The sequence below is a fragment of the Pogoniulus pusillus genome, chromosome 7 (assembly GCF_015220805.1).
Source record: "Pogoniulus pusillus isolate bPogPus1 chromosome 7, bPogPus1.pri, whole genome shotgun sequence".
Taxonomy (NCBI): Eukaryota; Metazoa; Chordata; class Aves; order Piciformes; family Lybiidae; genus Pogoniulus; species Pogoniulus pusillus.
In genome coordinates this window covers 7,147,513-7,165,078 of record NC_087270.1, presented here as the reverse complement: position 1 = coordinate 7,165,078, position 17,566 = coordinate 7,147,513, and the positions used below count along the sequence as shown (strand labels likewise).

The 17,566-nt window shown below is 42.4% G+C and overlaps 1 protein-coding gene across 9 annotated transcripts in view; it reads right to left on the bottom strand.

Moving 5' to 3' along the window:
- DST (dystonin) overlaps positions 1-17,566 on the bottom strand; it is a 337,092-nt gene that overhangs the window by 183,480 nt on the left and 136,046 nt on the right. For all 9 annotated transcript variants that reach the window (XM_064145802.1, XM_064145796.1, XM_064145803.1 and 6 more), the window contains one exon: positions 16,915-17,007. In XM_064145802.1, the coding sequence (XP_064001872.1) occupies positions 16,915-17,007 (93 nt within the window). The remainder of the gene's footprint in view (positions 1-16,914; positions 17,008-17,566) is intronic.

Sequence of the window (17,566 nt, the reverse complement as noted above, 5' to 3'; positions counted from 1 at the left end):
TCTCACATTAAAGCCATGCAAAATCATGCCAGGAACAAAAGAAAACCTTCCCCACAGATGCTACTATGTCAATGACTAGCAGAGGTGGAGGAAAAGTACTAGGAAGCAGAGGACTAAAGAAAGAGATGTCAGGGCTGTTGTAGCAGCCTCTGCTACTTCTGGTTAACCACCTTTCACATATCCAGGAGATGATGTGCATTTACAGCCCTAAATGCAGGGCTGTAATTACTGTACATTATGCTCTATGCAAGTATCCAAAAAACATCAAGTTGTGTTAAGTGCTTATCACAGGCCATGGTATCTGCTGGCTCCAAGTAAGGGAAAGGTAATGCACTGATGTGAGAAAGCAAAGTAGATTTAAACATTCAACTAGTCCAAATATACCACTGAAGATCTGATAGCGTTTTCTTCATCCCACTATCCCCAGTTTCAACGCTGCATGTTCTTAGGAAAAACCAAGAAAGCAAAACCCAAAAATCCTTTTTTCTTTAAAACACTGAAAAATTACACATACAGCTGTGACTGTTTATCAATTTCTAGGTATGAAAACCCTGCACAGAGTATTTACCATGTGACAACACACACAACACAGACAGCATCAATCTTATTAAGTGAAGAGAGGTGCTGAGGTGCTGGAAGGTGTCCAGAGAAGGGTGATAAAGCTGGTGAAAGGCCTGGAACACAAACCCTATGAGGAGAGGCTGAGGGAGCTGGGGGTGTTTAGCCTGCAGAAGAGGAGGCTTGGGGGGGGGACCTCATTGCTGTCTACAACTACCTGAAGGGAGGTTGTAGCCAGGTGGGGGGTGGCCTTTTCTCCCAGGCAACCAGCAACAGAACAAGGGGACACAGTCTCAAGTTGTGCTGGGGGAAATCTAGGCTGGATGTTAGGAGCAAGTTGTTGGCAGAGAGAGTGATTGGCATTGGAATGGGCTGCCCAGGGAGGTGGTGGAGTCACTGTCCCTTAAGGTCTTCAAGCAAAGCCTGGCTGAGGCACTTAGTGCCATGGTCTAGTTGACTGGCTAGGGCTGGGTGCTAGGTTGGCCTGGATGATCTTGGAGGTCTCTTCCAACCTGGTTGATTCTATGATTCTAAGACAACAGGGAATCCAATGTGGCAAAAGATCAGTTTAAAACCTCTCTGAAAGTTTGTCTGTAAAAATCTAGGGAACTCCTCTTCAGTGCAAGGCTGCCTTTCTGTTGGGTATCTTTATTCTTTGGTATTTGAAAGCAAGAAAGCAAACTAAATACTGTTTCAGTAACTTTAGTTTCTATGCATCACAGAACAGCCAGACCACAATATAAATGAAGTCAACCATTTAGTACTTAGCAGGACAATGCTTCTGAAAGCGATGATGTCATTTGAAATGTCAGATGTGTAAGCAATAAAAGGTTAAAAAACCAAAGAACCCCAAATTCCAAAACCCAATAATATAACAAGGAAGAACCCCCCCCCTCTATTTTCTCCCTGTCATTTTCAGAAAGTCCTCTGTGTGCAATCCTTCAGTACCACACTTTAAAATACCTTCTAACTGAACAAGTTAATGCAATTTGCTAATGGCAGTTCCTTACTGCCCAGTTCAAACCTTTAACCTCCTTCATGGTTAAATAACCAGGGATGGTTATGTACATTTCAGACTGCAGAGAGTGCAATCGCAGCATATTTGAGGGCACATTAGATTCCTCTGGTAACAAGGGACTTCAGAGATCAAGGCAAGTTCTGAAGGTCACATTTATATCTGTTGTTACATACAAGTAACACTTCTAGCTATGGACACAAACACAGGGGATAAAATTTCTTACTCTGAAAGCAACCATTAGGCAAGCTTGCAATTCAAATTTTGGGTGGCTAAAGCATGAACTTTAGCTTATTACCCTAAGATCAACAGGTTTTCCATGGAGAAGTCTTCCAAGCAGCATTTGGCACCCTGAAGTAAGAGGTACAGACTGGATGATCTTGGAGGTCTCTTCCAACCTGGCTGATTCTATGGTATGCCTCTCAGTCAGATTAATGCTTTTGTTCTTTAACCTGTACTGAAATGGGCCCATTTCAGTACAGGTTAAAGAACACAAGCATTAATCTGAGGCTTGAAACAGCCTGAGCACTTCTGTTCTTTATTTCAAGTATTTCAGATTCCAGTTAAGACTTCAGACTTAAACACTGAATTCATATTTTTGAAGTATAAAAATACATTGATCAAAAGCATGAGTCAAAGAGCTACCTTTCATTACCCTCACAAATATGAGCTCTGCTTTGCACAAAGTCATATTAACTTGGAATTATTTAGCATGTGAAATACTGCCCTCACAAAATAAGATGTCAGAAGGGGAATGCACACTTTTCTTCTGTTAACTCCCTAAGGATATTATATTCAGTGCCTACTCCTCTGACAATTACACATAATCATGAGTATCCTCCAACATCATTTGCCACAGGAAAGAAAAAGGAGGACTACTAAATGAGGAATGCTAGACAAAAATATAGGTTACAAGGCAATCAGATCTTCTACTCTTCAAAGTCTGTCCCTCAAAGCAAACAGTTTGTGTCAACCACTGGTCTATCATTTACCTGCTGTAAGTTGTTGTTAGCACACATTTGTTCCTTAAAGGACAGAGCCAAGTGAGTTTGTCCCAGTTAGAACAGTTTGCTCCAGATACAGATCTCCAGATTATCTCAAAGCCTGTCAACCAGAAGTTATGCAAGAAAAAGTGACAGAGGCAATTCTCTGCACTGTCCTCCTATTTCATGATCAAAGTCCTAATTGGCACCGAAATATTTCTTGGTTGTAACTGCCTAATTCACCTCTGCTACCAAAAAGTTTTTTCTCTGCTTGTAAGTTCTCTCTGAGCCACACAATACAACAAAATACACATGCCAAAAAGTCCCAAATTATTTGTTTGCACTGAATTCAGTGATGTGGGTTTGAGTCCAAAAGAGCAGAGCAAAGAATTTCAGAAGACATCAACTGTGGTGCTGGATTGCTGTGGTTCAGTTTCTACAGTGCAAACACAGATGGGTATAGATAGTAAGGAGTTGTCCCTCTAATTCCAACTTATCCCATAGGTTTTGAAACTAGTCTAAACTTGATGTAACATACTTAAACTGCACAGAAGCATATAATGGACTAGAGATGTATGTGCAATGAACTGCATTCTGGTGTGACCTAGCCCTAAATCAGAAGAGCATGAAGGAGATACAGGAATAAGAGGTAACAAAACACATAAATATGGAGAGATTATGAAACTCTCTTTTCCGCTTAAGCTAAGTATAGTTAGTTATGTGCAATGTTTGAAAAGGACTGTTGACAGCACTTTGAGGGAAGCAGAGTTATACAAATGGAATTTGAACTTGCATGTGATCACAAGAAGTCATCTCCCCTGACGTTATGGTTGGACTTTGTGAGTTTCCATTTGGCCATAAATTCAAATACTTCTATTCAGCTCTCACGGGGCTGTGTGAAGCTGCAAGTCCAGCACTGGGCAACACCCTTCCAAAAATACAGTTGGGATCAGTTGAAGCAGATTGAAAGTGAAAAACAAGAATGCCAAAGCTCTGAAAATCGATTGGGAAAGACTGAAAATGTTGGTATATTTAATCTGAAGTATGGAAAACTTCAGCAGCCTCTGAGTATGTAGAACACTGTTTAAAAAAAGGTAATAAATCAACTGCCTTGGAAACAGGAAAAGAACTAATGAGTTTAAAATGAGCATAAATGCTTTCAGCTAAAATTACTTTTTAATACAAAAGCACTGGAATAATTGTTCAGGAATTATGAGAAACCACTAATAAGGCAGTCAGAGAAGAACAAAGAGCAGTAAAGAATAGTATTACAGTATCACAGTATCATCAGGGTTGGAAGAGACCTCACAGATCATCAAGTCCAACCCTTTATCACAGAGCTCAAGGCCAGACCATGGCACCAAGTGCCACGTCCAATCCTGCCTTGAACAGCCCCAGGGACGGCGACTCCACCACCTCCCCGGGCAGCCCATTCCAGTGTCCAATGACTCTCTCAGGGAAGAACTTTCTCCTCACCTCAAGCCTAAATCTCCCCTGGCACAGCCTGAGGCTGTGTCCTCTCGTTCTGGTGCTGGCCACCTGAGAGAAGAGAGCAACCTCCTCCTGGCCACAACCACCCCTCAGGTAGTTGTAGACAGCAATAAGGTCACCTCTTAATGTTCATTAAGACATCTTGCTTTCAGGTATGGAGATGAACTAGATGACCTGTCCAGAATCTTTCCAAACGTAGTTCTTAGTTCCGCCAATGATTACAGATCTCCTTCATCAGCATTTAAGGTGGATTGTGCCTACTTCTTTTGAGTGCTACAAGGAAGCAAACAATACTATGCCAATAAGACAAACTTCCTGATTTTTGCACCTTTGCCCTGCAAACCACATTCCAGAAGACCAGTTGGCACCTCTCCATCCCTTACTTGTACTACACAAACAGATAATATAAGATTATATGATGGTGGACATAGTTGGAAGGTGTCTTGCTATCTTACAACTATTTGCAATAATAAATGCAACAATAAAGAGCTGAGTACTTGCCCAGTATTCTACTGAATACATTGATTATAACCAACATTTTCTCATTTAAAAGCAAGAATATTGCCTTTAACCTCACTCAAATAGATGGGTTTGTTCTTGCATATTATCAGTAGTACTTCAGATGAGTTAAGAAATCTATCAGACATGCATAGCAAGAAGGCAGCTGAAGAACTTGCTGCCAGGAGAGCAGTTGGGTGTTGTGCATAAACGAGTGATGCTGTCTGCAGTTTAGTTTGGTTGTTTTTCTAGTTTTCTTATTTACATTCATAAACCAAAACTGAGACTACAGCAATTCAGATTGGAAGACTAAAGACAATGTGATCCACAGAGGTAACTGGTTTCAACACAAGACGACAACTGCTAAAAACTGGTGGTCACACCAACTGGTAGCTAACTTTTGCTGATACTGAATGAAAACTGTGGCTTGTTTCAAGACAGGAGATATCAAGTGTCACAGTGGCAGTATCCCCTGCATAAAAGGCAAAACTACAGCTTTGATTTTCTACTCTACCTTCATTGTGATGAAACATCACTGAGGAGGAAAGTTCTTGCAGAAAGTCTATTTCAGTCCTGACAACTTCTTGACCTTAATGCAAACTGCCATCTCCCCTGAGTCAAAACACTATCAGAGCATATATTGCTTGAGGAAATCACCTTGCTGTATGAGAAACTAGGGATGCAGACATTAGGTGCTAACAGAGAGTAAGCAACTTTTCTCTCAAAGCTGTCAGTGAGCAGTCAGGAGTGAAGCTTCAGAACACCTTGCTTTACCTGAATCTTACAACTAGAAAAACCAAGACAATGTGGTAGCAGAGACACGAACCTAAAATCATTGTTGTTTTACATGCATGCAAAGAGATGTCACAGAAGACAACTCAACAGAGGGAAATTCTAGCAGTGGGGACTGTGTAAAATGTATCTCTATGACAGCAAAAACTAGCCAACAGTACAGAGACCTTTCCTCTAGTGTTGTCTCTGAAAAGGAACATGCTTTCAAGTATCATTCATATCCAAGTCACTGTGTAAGCTGAGAGCTGCGTGGATAAGCTGACAAGGTGAGTGGAGGCTATTGGTCTGTGTAACTACGGCAAAGAAAATGGTACAAACATTTCCAGTTGGCAACTGCAAACATCTGTTTGATAACATGAACTTTGCAGATTTGTGCATGTAACAACTTTACTGTTTTCTACTGAAATACAAGATATGCAAATATTTGTTTACTTCTCAAAAATAATCAAAAAGGAAGTGATTATGGCTTTGCAAAACAAGCTAGAGCCTCAAAACGCTGTCTTCTTCCTGGATCTGTTTTCAGGTCAAAGCTAGATGCTCTTCAAATTACTCATACTCAGAACCTTGGCTGGGGAAAGGCTGCTGAAAAACAGACATTTCAGCAAGTTGGGCAGTCTGATCTGTCAGTAGATTTCATACTTCTACTATTATGCAGTGTTTTATTGATATACATCAGTACTGAACTCATGAGGTGCTCAACAAAAGCCTCATTTCATCTCCCACCTTACACCTGTGGAGTTTGGCTGGAGTAATAACCGCAGCAATATTAGAAGCTGTATTTCTCTAAATATATAGGAAGATGCAGCAGTTTTTGCCTGAACAGGTAAGGCCTCAGCCTCTTTTACTCAGTAATAACATTTTGTCCAAATCAAAGAACATATACTAAGCTGTTCCCAAATTCCAGCTAAGATTAAGAGGGCAAAGACCTCTGTGTGTATTCAGAGGCTATTTGTACTAGTGTATACTGTATGCTGCAACTGGCTGTGTTATCTGCATTTAAACACTAAGCTCAGAAAAAGTATGCTTTGATTCCTACTACACAAGCATATTATATAAACACAGGTGTAGATAGCTCTTTGCTGGAAAGATTAACTTTGGTTAACATCCATTCCCTCTATTCACACAACTCAGATGTTGAGCAAGGGGACCAAATCCTGGTATTGGTGCTTGACCACACCTGTCAATTACAGTTGTGCTGGACATGAGTGGTACAGAATGGCTACTATGGACTGACTTGTTATGCATGGCTACCAACAATTTCCTCTCCTTCTGATATTCTGCAACTTAGCTCACACTTCAGTTTCTTTTACTGTAAAAGGAAAATAATCCTACCCTCAGAGGAAGATGGAATTTCAGTCACTAATAGGTGATGCAGACAATTTGGAAGATCTTTTAAAAGAAGTATAGAACATTATTAAGATGATTTATGTTCTCTTTTCCTATTTAAAGCTGCCTATATATTCCTATCTTTCTTCAGTTCCTGTTGTCCATAACAGAAAAGAACTTAAATATTCTTTTCCTTGATACAAAACCCAAAGATGTTTTAAGGTCATCAAGAGTTGATAAGAAAATTTACTGCAGACAGCAAATGTTAATTTAACTCTCTAAAATTCCATCCATCTTCTGGAACCATTGTAACATTAAAATCCTCGTCCTGAATTAGCAAACAAATCAAACTGTAGGCAGCAAAACTGCACAAGGAAACATCACCACTCCTGAAGTACAGAGGTATTATGTAAGCTGTGAAAAAGATTAAGGGATCTGGTCTGTCCTATAACTAGTTTACTATGACAACCTGTGAAAGACTCTGTACAGAGCAAAGTGATGATATTTTTTAAACCACAAAAATACTGTCCCAGCACTCATTGTTAGCAAACTTCCCTCTCTAACTTCTTATGCCAAAATACTTACCTTATTCTTGTTTGGTGGAATGTTAAATGATGCCCTTTCTTTTGGCAACTGGGAAAGTACAGCATTGGAAGAACAGTATCTCTTTTGTTCAAGAAGGGAATCACTTTTGCTTTCAGAGAGCAAGTAATGCAACTTGTCAGATGTATTGCTTTCTGGGACATCTTCAACAGTTCTGCAAGAATTTACATTTAACACAGCTTCTTCAGGTTGTCTTCCCAAAATGTGGAAAGCAGAATCCAAGCTGGCTGCTTTTCTATAACAAAGACCACTGGAATTCTTCAGGAATGCTAATTCTCTCCTGTTGCCATCCTCCAAGTATCTCCTCTTCCACGCACAGTGTATCTCAGAACTCCTGTCACGTTCCTTTAGCCACGTATCTCTTTCATCAAACTTGGTAAGCCTCTGATGATCACCAGAAAATCTGTCCCCACAAAGAGAATCACTTTTTGTTTCACCCAATAAAACCTCTGGTTTAACAAGATCAACCGAAAGGTCTGTACTCACAGGCAGAGCATAACCAGCCACTGACGCTCTCCTGGGGAAAGACTCAGCCAATCTCACACCCTCGGGACGAATATCAGCGTTCTCTGTGTTTCCCACTTCATACTTGCTCTTTTCATCAACATTCTCTGTATTTCCCACTTCATACTTGCTCTTCTCATCATTTTCTTTAGCCTGTATCGAATCTGGTCGCTCTTCAGTTGATTTTTTACTCCTTTTTCTTCTCAAGTATCTTCTTCCAGGGGAATGTTTAGCTGGACTTAAGGGAGCTTTGGCAGGATCTAAACACTGCTCTTCCTTTTCAGCCCTCACACATCCACAGACATTCCCCATTTGGCTTTCGGAACCTCACAGCTGCACAGCCTCATTCGTTCCCGTGTATTTACACAGACTTCAGCCTGCCCCAGAGCGTCAGGAACCGCCGCTTGCACCGCACTTGCCTTCCAGACCGCACAGCCACCCTCCTCAGCACGAAGCCATCTTGCTTAGGAGAAATGCACACGCAATAAATGCTGTGGCACTGTGCCCAGCCAGGGCCTGTGTCTGATTAGACACTGTGGCTTATTCCTGGCCACCAATCCTCTTAAACAAACATCACTGCTTCAGCACTGGGCTGTAATGCCGACGGCCTTCAACAGAGATGACATAGCATTTATGAGCAACAGAAAATCCTTGCGACCATTTTAACTTCTTGTTTCACTTAGAAACTCAAGCCAGATAAAAGAGGCCAAGTATGCAGCAACCTTTGAAACGATTAGCTGCACTCCAGATTCAAAAGCAAGCAGGGCAGCAAATCGCAGAGATTTACTTAGCAGATTTGGGTTGCGCTTGGTTATGTTTTTATTGAGTATCAAATGATCCACAGATGGTGAGAAGAAAGTGAAGGGTCAGAGACTGCTCTGACAGAACACTGAGGGTCAAATTTTCATTTGTATGTGGAGTTTTCATAGCAGCTGATGTGATTTTTAACTGATTTGTCAGCTATAAATAACCTGCTGCTTCACTATCATCATACAAACATAGCTTGCTCAGGGCAGTGGTGCTGTGTTCTGGGTGTTGGAGCTTTGCAGGAGACTTAAACTTTCTGGCAAATAAAGATGAAACAAATCCTAGCAGCCAGTCTGTCCAAACTGTCCACGAAGTCACTGCTTATAAAAACAGAGCTTTATCCTCCTCCCACGCTCCTGTGAGGTAGGCCTCTGTGTAGCTCTGTATATAACCACCCAGAAGTATCTCACTGCTACATGAAACTAGGTAGAAATGTACACTATTAAAAATGCAAAAAAGTCTAATCACAGTATCACACAGTATCATCAGGGTTGGAAGAGACCTCACAGATCATCAAGTCCAACCCTTTACCACAGAGCTCAAGGCTAGACCATGGCACCAAGTGCCACGTCCAATCCTGCCTTGAACAGCTCCAGGGACGGCGACTCCACCACCTCCCCGGGCAGCCCATTCCAGTGTCCAATGACTCTCTCAGGGAAGAACTTTCTCCTCACCTCAAGCCTAAATCTCCCCTGGCATAGCCTGAGGCTGTGTCCTCTTGTTCTGGTGCTGGCCACCTGAGAGAAGAGAGCAACCTCCTCCTGGCCACAACCTCCCCCCAGGTAGTTGTAGACAGCAATAAGGTCTCCCCTGAGCCTCCTCTTCTCCAGGCTAAACAATCCCAGCTCCCTCAGCCTCTCCTCGTAGGGCTGTGCTCAAGGCCTCTCCCCAGCCTCGTCGTCCTTCTCTGGACACGCTCAAGCATCTCAATGTCCCTTCTAAACTGGGGGGCCCAGAACTGAACACAGTACTCAAGGTGTGGTCTAAGCAGTGCAGAGTACAGGGGGCAGAATGACCTCCCTGCTCCTGCTGGCCACACCATTCCTGATGCAGGCCAGGATGCCACTGGCTCTCTTGGCCACCTGGGCACACTGCTAGCTCATGTTCAGGCGGGTATCAATCAGCACCCCCAGATCCTTCTCTGTCTGGCTGCTCTCCAGCCACTCTGACCCCGGCCTGTATCTCTGCATGGGGTTGTTGTGGCCAAAGTGCCACCAGCATTAGAAAAGATCTTAAGCTTCCACTTAATTTCTATTACCTATATGCAAAACCTACTAAAACTACCACACATCAACAGGAGGAGCTGTGCATGGTTTTGTCAGGCTGAGAAAGAACTACTGAGTGACTTGCCCAGTACAATCAGGTGTAACCATCAAGTTTCCCTTGTTTACTTGAAAAAGACTGGCAATAATTAAACCACTGACTTGATCCTCAAGGGCCAGTTCCACTGAAGCATTCTACAGCAGTTTACTGATGAGATCTAGAATGAACAAGACAGCAAATGAGTAGGATCAGCTGACATAGAATTTCCAAGAATAGAGATGCTCCTTGCTGACTTCTCTCAGAGCACTGGGGTTAAATTTGACTGTAATGCTTATAAAGTTTTATGTTGTAACACTGACTAGATGGACCAGAAGGCTGTTACAGAACACTGTACTACTGATAGACAGCCATGCCTCTTCACAAAGTAGATGCTTATGCTGTGAACACAATCTCACAAGCATGGATTTGTGTTTATATTTGTAGTACACTTAACATACAGGTGTGGTTGTGACATTTGCTCCCTTTACTCACAGTTGAAAAAGGTCCATTGTAGGCACCTTAGAAAAGTGACACTCAGCCAAGAACCAGAGCACTCACTGGTATAAAACACAGTTCCAAATACAACTGAGGAATAGGACTGAGTTGAGTCCTGATGTGACCCCCCCACACACTAATTAAAAGTGAAGTACATTGAAAATAATAAAGTCTTTGCAAACGACATTGCAGTGTTTGTACACATAATGGCTTTTATCCCTGAAAATATACCTCTCTTTCCCCCTCTCATCAGAAAAGATGATTCAGGACTTTGCAGTGCAACAGACCAAGACTGATTTAATTTCACACAGATATAGCTTCTGGTTTAACAACATGTCTGGTAACAGTAGCATATGGCTAAATAGATCATAATGCAATAATACTGGAATACTGCATTATGTGCTCCTGTACTATGTTATGCACTCCTGTTATCTTGACAAAACAGAAATTAAGTAAAAATGCTAAAGTAGAATGCATTTGAATGAACAATTTCAAGTTTTCATGCCATATTAACTGCTTAATAAAAAATGTAAATATAGACCACAAGCACACTGATGATGTTATTCTTCCTCCACAAACTTCACAGGTGTTAAGAACCTGCTTAAAAGCACAGCAAACTTAAGTTTCTGAGGTTTCTAAATAATCATTATTAGAGTGGTGATCAATGGCACAATGTCTACTTGGAGACCAGTGACAAGTGGCATCCCTCAGAGTTCAGTGCTGTTTAACATCTTTCTCAGTGACATGGACAGAGGAATCTAGTGCACCCTCAGCAAGACTGCGAAGGACACCAAGCTGGGTGGCACAGTCACAGTATCACAGTATCATCAGGGTTGGAAGAGACCTCACAGATCATCAAGTCCAACCCTTTACCACAGAGCTCAAGGCTAGACCATGGCACCAAGTGCCACGTCCAACCTTGCCTTGAACAGCCCCAGGGACGGCGACTCCACCACCTCCCCAGGCAGCCCATTCCAGTGTCCAATGACTCTCTCAGTGAAGAACTTTCTCCTCACCTCAAGTCAGCTTGCTAGAGGGTAGGAATCCATCCAGGAGGACCTGGATGTGCTGGAGAGGTGGGCCCAGTCCAACCTCATGACATTCAACAAGGCCAAGCATAAAGTCCAGCACCTGGGTCAGCACAATCCCAAGTACAAGCTGGGTGGCAAACAGCTGGAGAGCAGCCCTGAGGAAAGGGACCTGGGGGTCTGGGTTGATGAAAAGCTCAACATGAGCCAGCAGTGTGCACATGCAGCCCAGACAGCAACTGTGTGCTGGGCTGCAGCAAGGGAAGCATGGCCAGCAGGGCAAAGGAGGGGACTCTCCCCCTTTGCTCTCATCAGACCCCACCTGGAGTACTGTGTGCAGAATATGACTTGCTTCTGTGCTGCTAGCACACACTATCTGCTCATGTCCACCTTCTCATCCACCACCACCCCCAAGTCCTTTTCAACAGGGCTGCTCTCTAACACCTCATCCCCCAGTCTGTACTGATAGTGAAGAGAGTTCTGTCCCATGTGCAGGACCCTGCATTTGCTCTTGTTGAACTTCATGAGGTTCACCTGGGCCCACCTCTCCAGCCTGTCCAGGTCACTCTGGATGACCTCCCATTCCCTTGGTGTGCTGACACCACTACACAGGTTGGTGTCATCTGCAAACTTGCTGATGGTGCCCTCGATCCCACTATGTCACTGATAAAATTATTCAATAGCACAGGTCCTGGCATGGACCCCTTGTCACTGCTCTCCATCTGGACTTGGATTTTAAGTTTATATTAGTTATGGGGGTTTTTATATATTAGAAAAGACTATGTAAAATCATATTAAGTGTTAAGATGCTATGTGAAAGTGTCATTAAAAACAAAATCACCACTTTCAGCTAACTGAAACTCAATAAAGTTACAACTTTGGTCTCAGCAAGAAAAAGAGACAGAGAAAATGGGATTAAACTGGGGATTTTGAAAAGGGAAGCTGAAATCTCTTCTAAAGCCTGTTTGCTAAAGAAATATGGTATCCTAAAGCATCAAAAGAGGTATCACTGAAGAGGTAACCAAAAGAGGCTACTTCAGTTCTCAATGAATCCTCTGAGACCTGCCACAATATAGCCAATACTGGACTACATCAGGGGGTTGGCTCAAATACATAATTAGACCTGAATGGAAGCTCACTGCTGGCTAAAGCTGAAGATCCAGATGATCAAAGACACAAATTACACCCACCAATGCTGGAAAGTCTCAAGGAGAGTTTAGAAAGATACTTTTACTGTCACATAAACCCCTAAGAAGTATAATGTCAATAAAGGATTAGACCAACACTTGTCTGCAATTCAATCTGTTTTATGGGCTGATTAATCACATACAAGAGGTTGACAGTAAGACATGGCAAACAAAACGATTACCACCGAGACACAAAACAGCTTATGCAGGTTTGTATGGGTTTGCATTTAGCCAGAGATTTCTGCAACCTGTCAAGCATGTCTGTGACTGTAAAATGCATTATCTTCTTAACATGGGACAGGTATATTAAACATTACAGCAAAATACCCGCAAATTTGTTAGTTTACAGAACACTGAGACCATTCAGCTCTTGCACATTAATGATTTAGCATTGGTTACATGTAGTTAGCTAAGGCAAAAGGAAGGTTATTCCATTTTGCCAGTCAAACCATGCCTGGCACCTTTTACCCTGCAATATCATCATCAAAAGCCCACTAGGAATGCATTTCAGGTGGTTTTGGATCTAGAGAGAGTGATTACCCACTGGAATGGGCTGCCCAGGGAGGTGGTGGAGTCACCGTCCCTGGATGTGTTCAAGAAAAGCCTGGCTGAGGCACTTAGTGCCATGGTCTAATTGACTGGATAGGGCTGGGGGATAGGTTGGCCTGGATGATCTTGGAGGTCTCTTCCAACCTGGTTGATTCTATGATTCTAGTCTTTTTTTCGTTCGTTTGGGGGTGTTTTTACCTTTTTTTTCTGTTTATGCAACACAGCAAAAAGCAATGGAACATTTAGCACAAATGGGACGTGTAATTTCATCATTCTAAAACAGCATACCAGATAATCAGCAAGCATTTTGCTGCACAACCCAAAGGTCACACACACAATGACAGCCAGCTGAAGAGAAAGCGAAAATTAAAGCAGCACAAGATAGAGAGCAAGGGAGGGGGGGAAAAAAAAATCATCATCTTGCCAGCACAAACAAAAGGTTATACTTGGAGTTGGTTGAGCTCTACGGGCAGCCACTGTTCCAGCTCTCAGAGCTGTTCAGCTTTCAGTCACCACTGAGCTACCCAAAGAAGTCAGGACCCTGAACAGAAGAGGTTTTATGTCCAGTGATGGCTCATAAAAAGAGGACTTAGCTCATTTGTTTGATTTTTTTTCCCCCCATTAATCCCATAAAACCACCAACAAGAAGCAAAGCACTCATAAATCTTATCCTGTTACAGATTCCCCACTATTGATAGAGATAAAATCTAAAGATGACTTTGGAATGAGCACTAATACCTCTCTTACTTGCTGTGACTCAGATGCGTCCCAGAAATGCCAAGAACTCCATTTCCTTACCTGAGAGCTGGAAAGTTGTTATTTCTTTTTAATTGTTGAAGAATCCCAGAAAAGGCCCCTAGTAGTTCAGCTGAGAAACAGCTCATGACTGGGAACCACAAAGGGCCTGGAACACAAACCCTATGAGGAGAGGTGGAGGGAGCTGGGGGTGTTTAGTCTAGAGAAGAGGAGGCTCAGGGGGGATCTCATTGCTGTCTATAACTACCTGAAGGGACATTGTAGCCAGGTGGGGGTTGGCCTCTTCTCCCAGGCAACCAGCAATAGAACAAGGGGACACAGTCTCAAGTTGTGCCAGGTGAAGTCTAGGCTGGATGTTAGGAGGAAGTTGTTGTCAGAGAGAGTGACTGGCATTGGAATGGGCTGCCCAGGGAGGTGGTGGAGTCACCATCCCTGGAGGTGTTGAAGCAAAGCCTGGCTGAGGCACTTAGTGCCATGGTCTGGTTGACTGGCTAGGGCTGGGTGCTAGGTTGGACTGGATGATCTTGGAGGTCTCTTCCAACCTGGTTGATTCTATGATACAGAAGAAGGTACAATTCCTGGACTCAAGCAGCTGCAGAAGTCAGTAGTATAACTCAATACAGCATCTCTATCTAATTATGTGTATCAGATCACAAAGCCATTACCATCACCTGACATAATTCAGATGGGAAGAGAAACATAATCCTCAAATCTGTATCGTCTTTTATTCTTATTCATCACGTTTTCCCCCTAAATCATTCCTAAATTCAGTCTAATACTCAGAATGATTTTCTATTTTGAGGAATTGTTATCTTCCAGATAAATTCCATGACTCAGAGAAACAAGAAGCCACAAACAACAGGAAAAAAAGTAACAAAAAAAAAACCAACTAAAATTAGCATCTTGACTACCTTCCAGGTTGCAGTGCTATTGGAATACACTTAAATGGTGGAGTAGAGGCAGACAGTTCCTTATCCTCAATGAAAAATGCACTACTTCTGCCAATGCTGGGAAAATTTAAGGGGTAGTACTCATTACAACACCTCAATGTAGCTGTTTACATATTCATGTTTACATGCTGGCTAGGTCTTGAAGAAACCCTTCAACCCAGTGGAGACAGGATTTAGTTTCCTAAACATGGGTCTCCAAAGCTGTCTAAAGTACTTTGCTACACCCCAGCTGGCCTCCAGCTACAAGTCTAGAAGGGCATGGGTCCCTCACGGATCTAGTGACTCATACCCTGCATACTGCAGCACACTTCAGCTGTCTTTAAGAAGCTGAACCAAAACCCCTGGAGATCTAGTTAGTATAATGAGCAGATCTGGAACAGCAATGTTTCACACCCTGAAGTGGAGACATCAGGAGCAACTCAACTGACCATTTGAACCTCTTAAAACTATCTGAAATATCTACATGCAGATAGCAGACACACCACAAGACCACAGAAACTTGTTTCCCACTGCATGTGCTGTGTCAGCACAGATGACATTGAGCATCTACACTGGACAGTCGAACAGCTCAGCAGACACTCTAGGAGCCTACTACAAGTGATTTCAACTGCTCCAGCAACCACACCCACTGTACTTAAACCCTTCAGGCCTCAAATCTGTTGCTAAACATGTTTGCCACCATTTAAAATCCAGTTTATCTCCTCCCAGCTGATAGTGAGCTTCCTGTAAGACCTATGTCATATTTCTGATACAAGAGTGTCACATACCTCCTATAACATGTTTAGTCAAACAAAGCAAGCCTCTAGTAGCTGGTTAGTTGCCTCACTCTCCAGGCTATGCAAACTGCATAGATTAAGCCTCTATAGCTCAGATTACTAGATTACAGGGACAATATAGATGCTTAATGCAAAAAAGCACAGCTCCCCATAAACACCTGAACTTTGACAGTAGAACTTCAACTTTAACCTCACCATACAGAATTTTACCAATATTTACAGGATTGCTCCATGCACAAACACAGCTACTGGCATGAAGCTTCATCTCTTTCAAAAGACTGATGTTAGACTTTGCTGTCTGTATTTTTCCCTCACTCAAAATCTAAGTGAAGTCAAAAGGTTATGTGAGATTTAAATATGCACAGTCTTCTGAACTTATTGATACATCTGAACCCAAATTCACTGCAGATGGATGCAGTGTATGGCAAGTTGGTGTCAAAGAAAGGGATGTGTAGGCAAGTACCAAGGTAGAACAGACTGGCACAGTGAGTTTTCAACAGCACCTTACAAATCTTATCTACATTCACTGTAGGTACTGCAGTGACCTTTTTCCCCCCATCAGAAATCCAGTGCAGGCTCTAAGTGAACCATACTTTTTTCCACATGATCATGTCATGATCATTTAAAATGCCTGCACAGCAAGGAATCTAGTGCTAACAATGCTGCAGTCACTAAATGAGAATTATCTGTCATCTGAATTACATCATCTACAGCCATGGCCATTGTGAAAGGCTCATTTTGAGGAGCAATTTAACACCACACACTGTAAGGCTGCATTATACTGTACACAATCCTGCCAGTGTCCAACAACCAGAGTGCCACCTAGTGTGACCCATGTGGCCAGAGCTCAGGCTACAAACAAATGCTGAACTGTTAGGGATTGCTTGACAGAGATGAGAGTACTGCTTGCTGAAGTATTTGTATCAGCAGAGAAGTCCAAATTCAGAACAAAAATAGATGTCAAACTTTTTAATGTATTTGATGTTCATCAAGTCTGCAGATAAAACCAAGACCAGTTTGTCCAAACACCAGAAGGAATATATCAACTGTTGTCTTTGGATCTTGTACATCCTTAACCTATTTTTCTTTCACAGATAAAGAATCAGTAAACAGACATAACCTTCACATCCAGTTTACATCATGAAATATGATACATCATCAAAATCTTAACATTTACCTTAAAGAAAGAATCTCTCTTTCCACAGCCCACATAGAGTCCTGCATATGTTGGCACATTAATTACAAGTGTACACAAGAATTTGACTAAAAACATGTCAAGCACAGCTAGACTTACCTGAAAGTGCAAAATTATGGTCCATATCAACCCCAAAGTCAGTTTGGGATTCCCATCTGTTATGTCATCATTTCTGATGTTAACCAGTTTCACCTGCAGACATGGAAAGAAAGTGAAGACAAAATGAAATAAATAAGCCACAAATACACCCTGTAGTACACAGGCAGCACTCAAAGGATGCATTACTTCCTTCCTGAGCCTAGTCTTGTGGTTTTACTCTGTAGAGCAGAGAGAAATAACATTCTGGCTGTAAGCAGACTGCCAGGAACTGCCCTCTCCCACCCACTCAAGCTGAGAAGATTCCTCAGATATCACTACTATAGCAGGTCTGTTCCTCAGGTCTCCTTCACCTCAATTCACGTCAGAGGGGGAAGGTATGATAGAAGAGGAAAATAAGATGATGATTTGTAACTGCTCTATCACTTTCCCAGGGCAGTGCTACCACTACCTTTCCTCCTCATTTGTAACTGCTCTATCACTTTCCCAGGGTAGTGCTACCACTACCTTTCTTCCTCATCACACTCTCCTGCACCAAAGCAAAAATTCAGCAGCAGAAGAACTGGCCTGACAAAACACAACAATCTTGCTTGACAGAACTAGGAATTTAGGATCACAGTTAAATAATCAGTGGCTTAGAAATGACAACACAGCT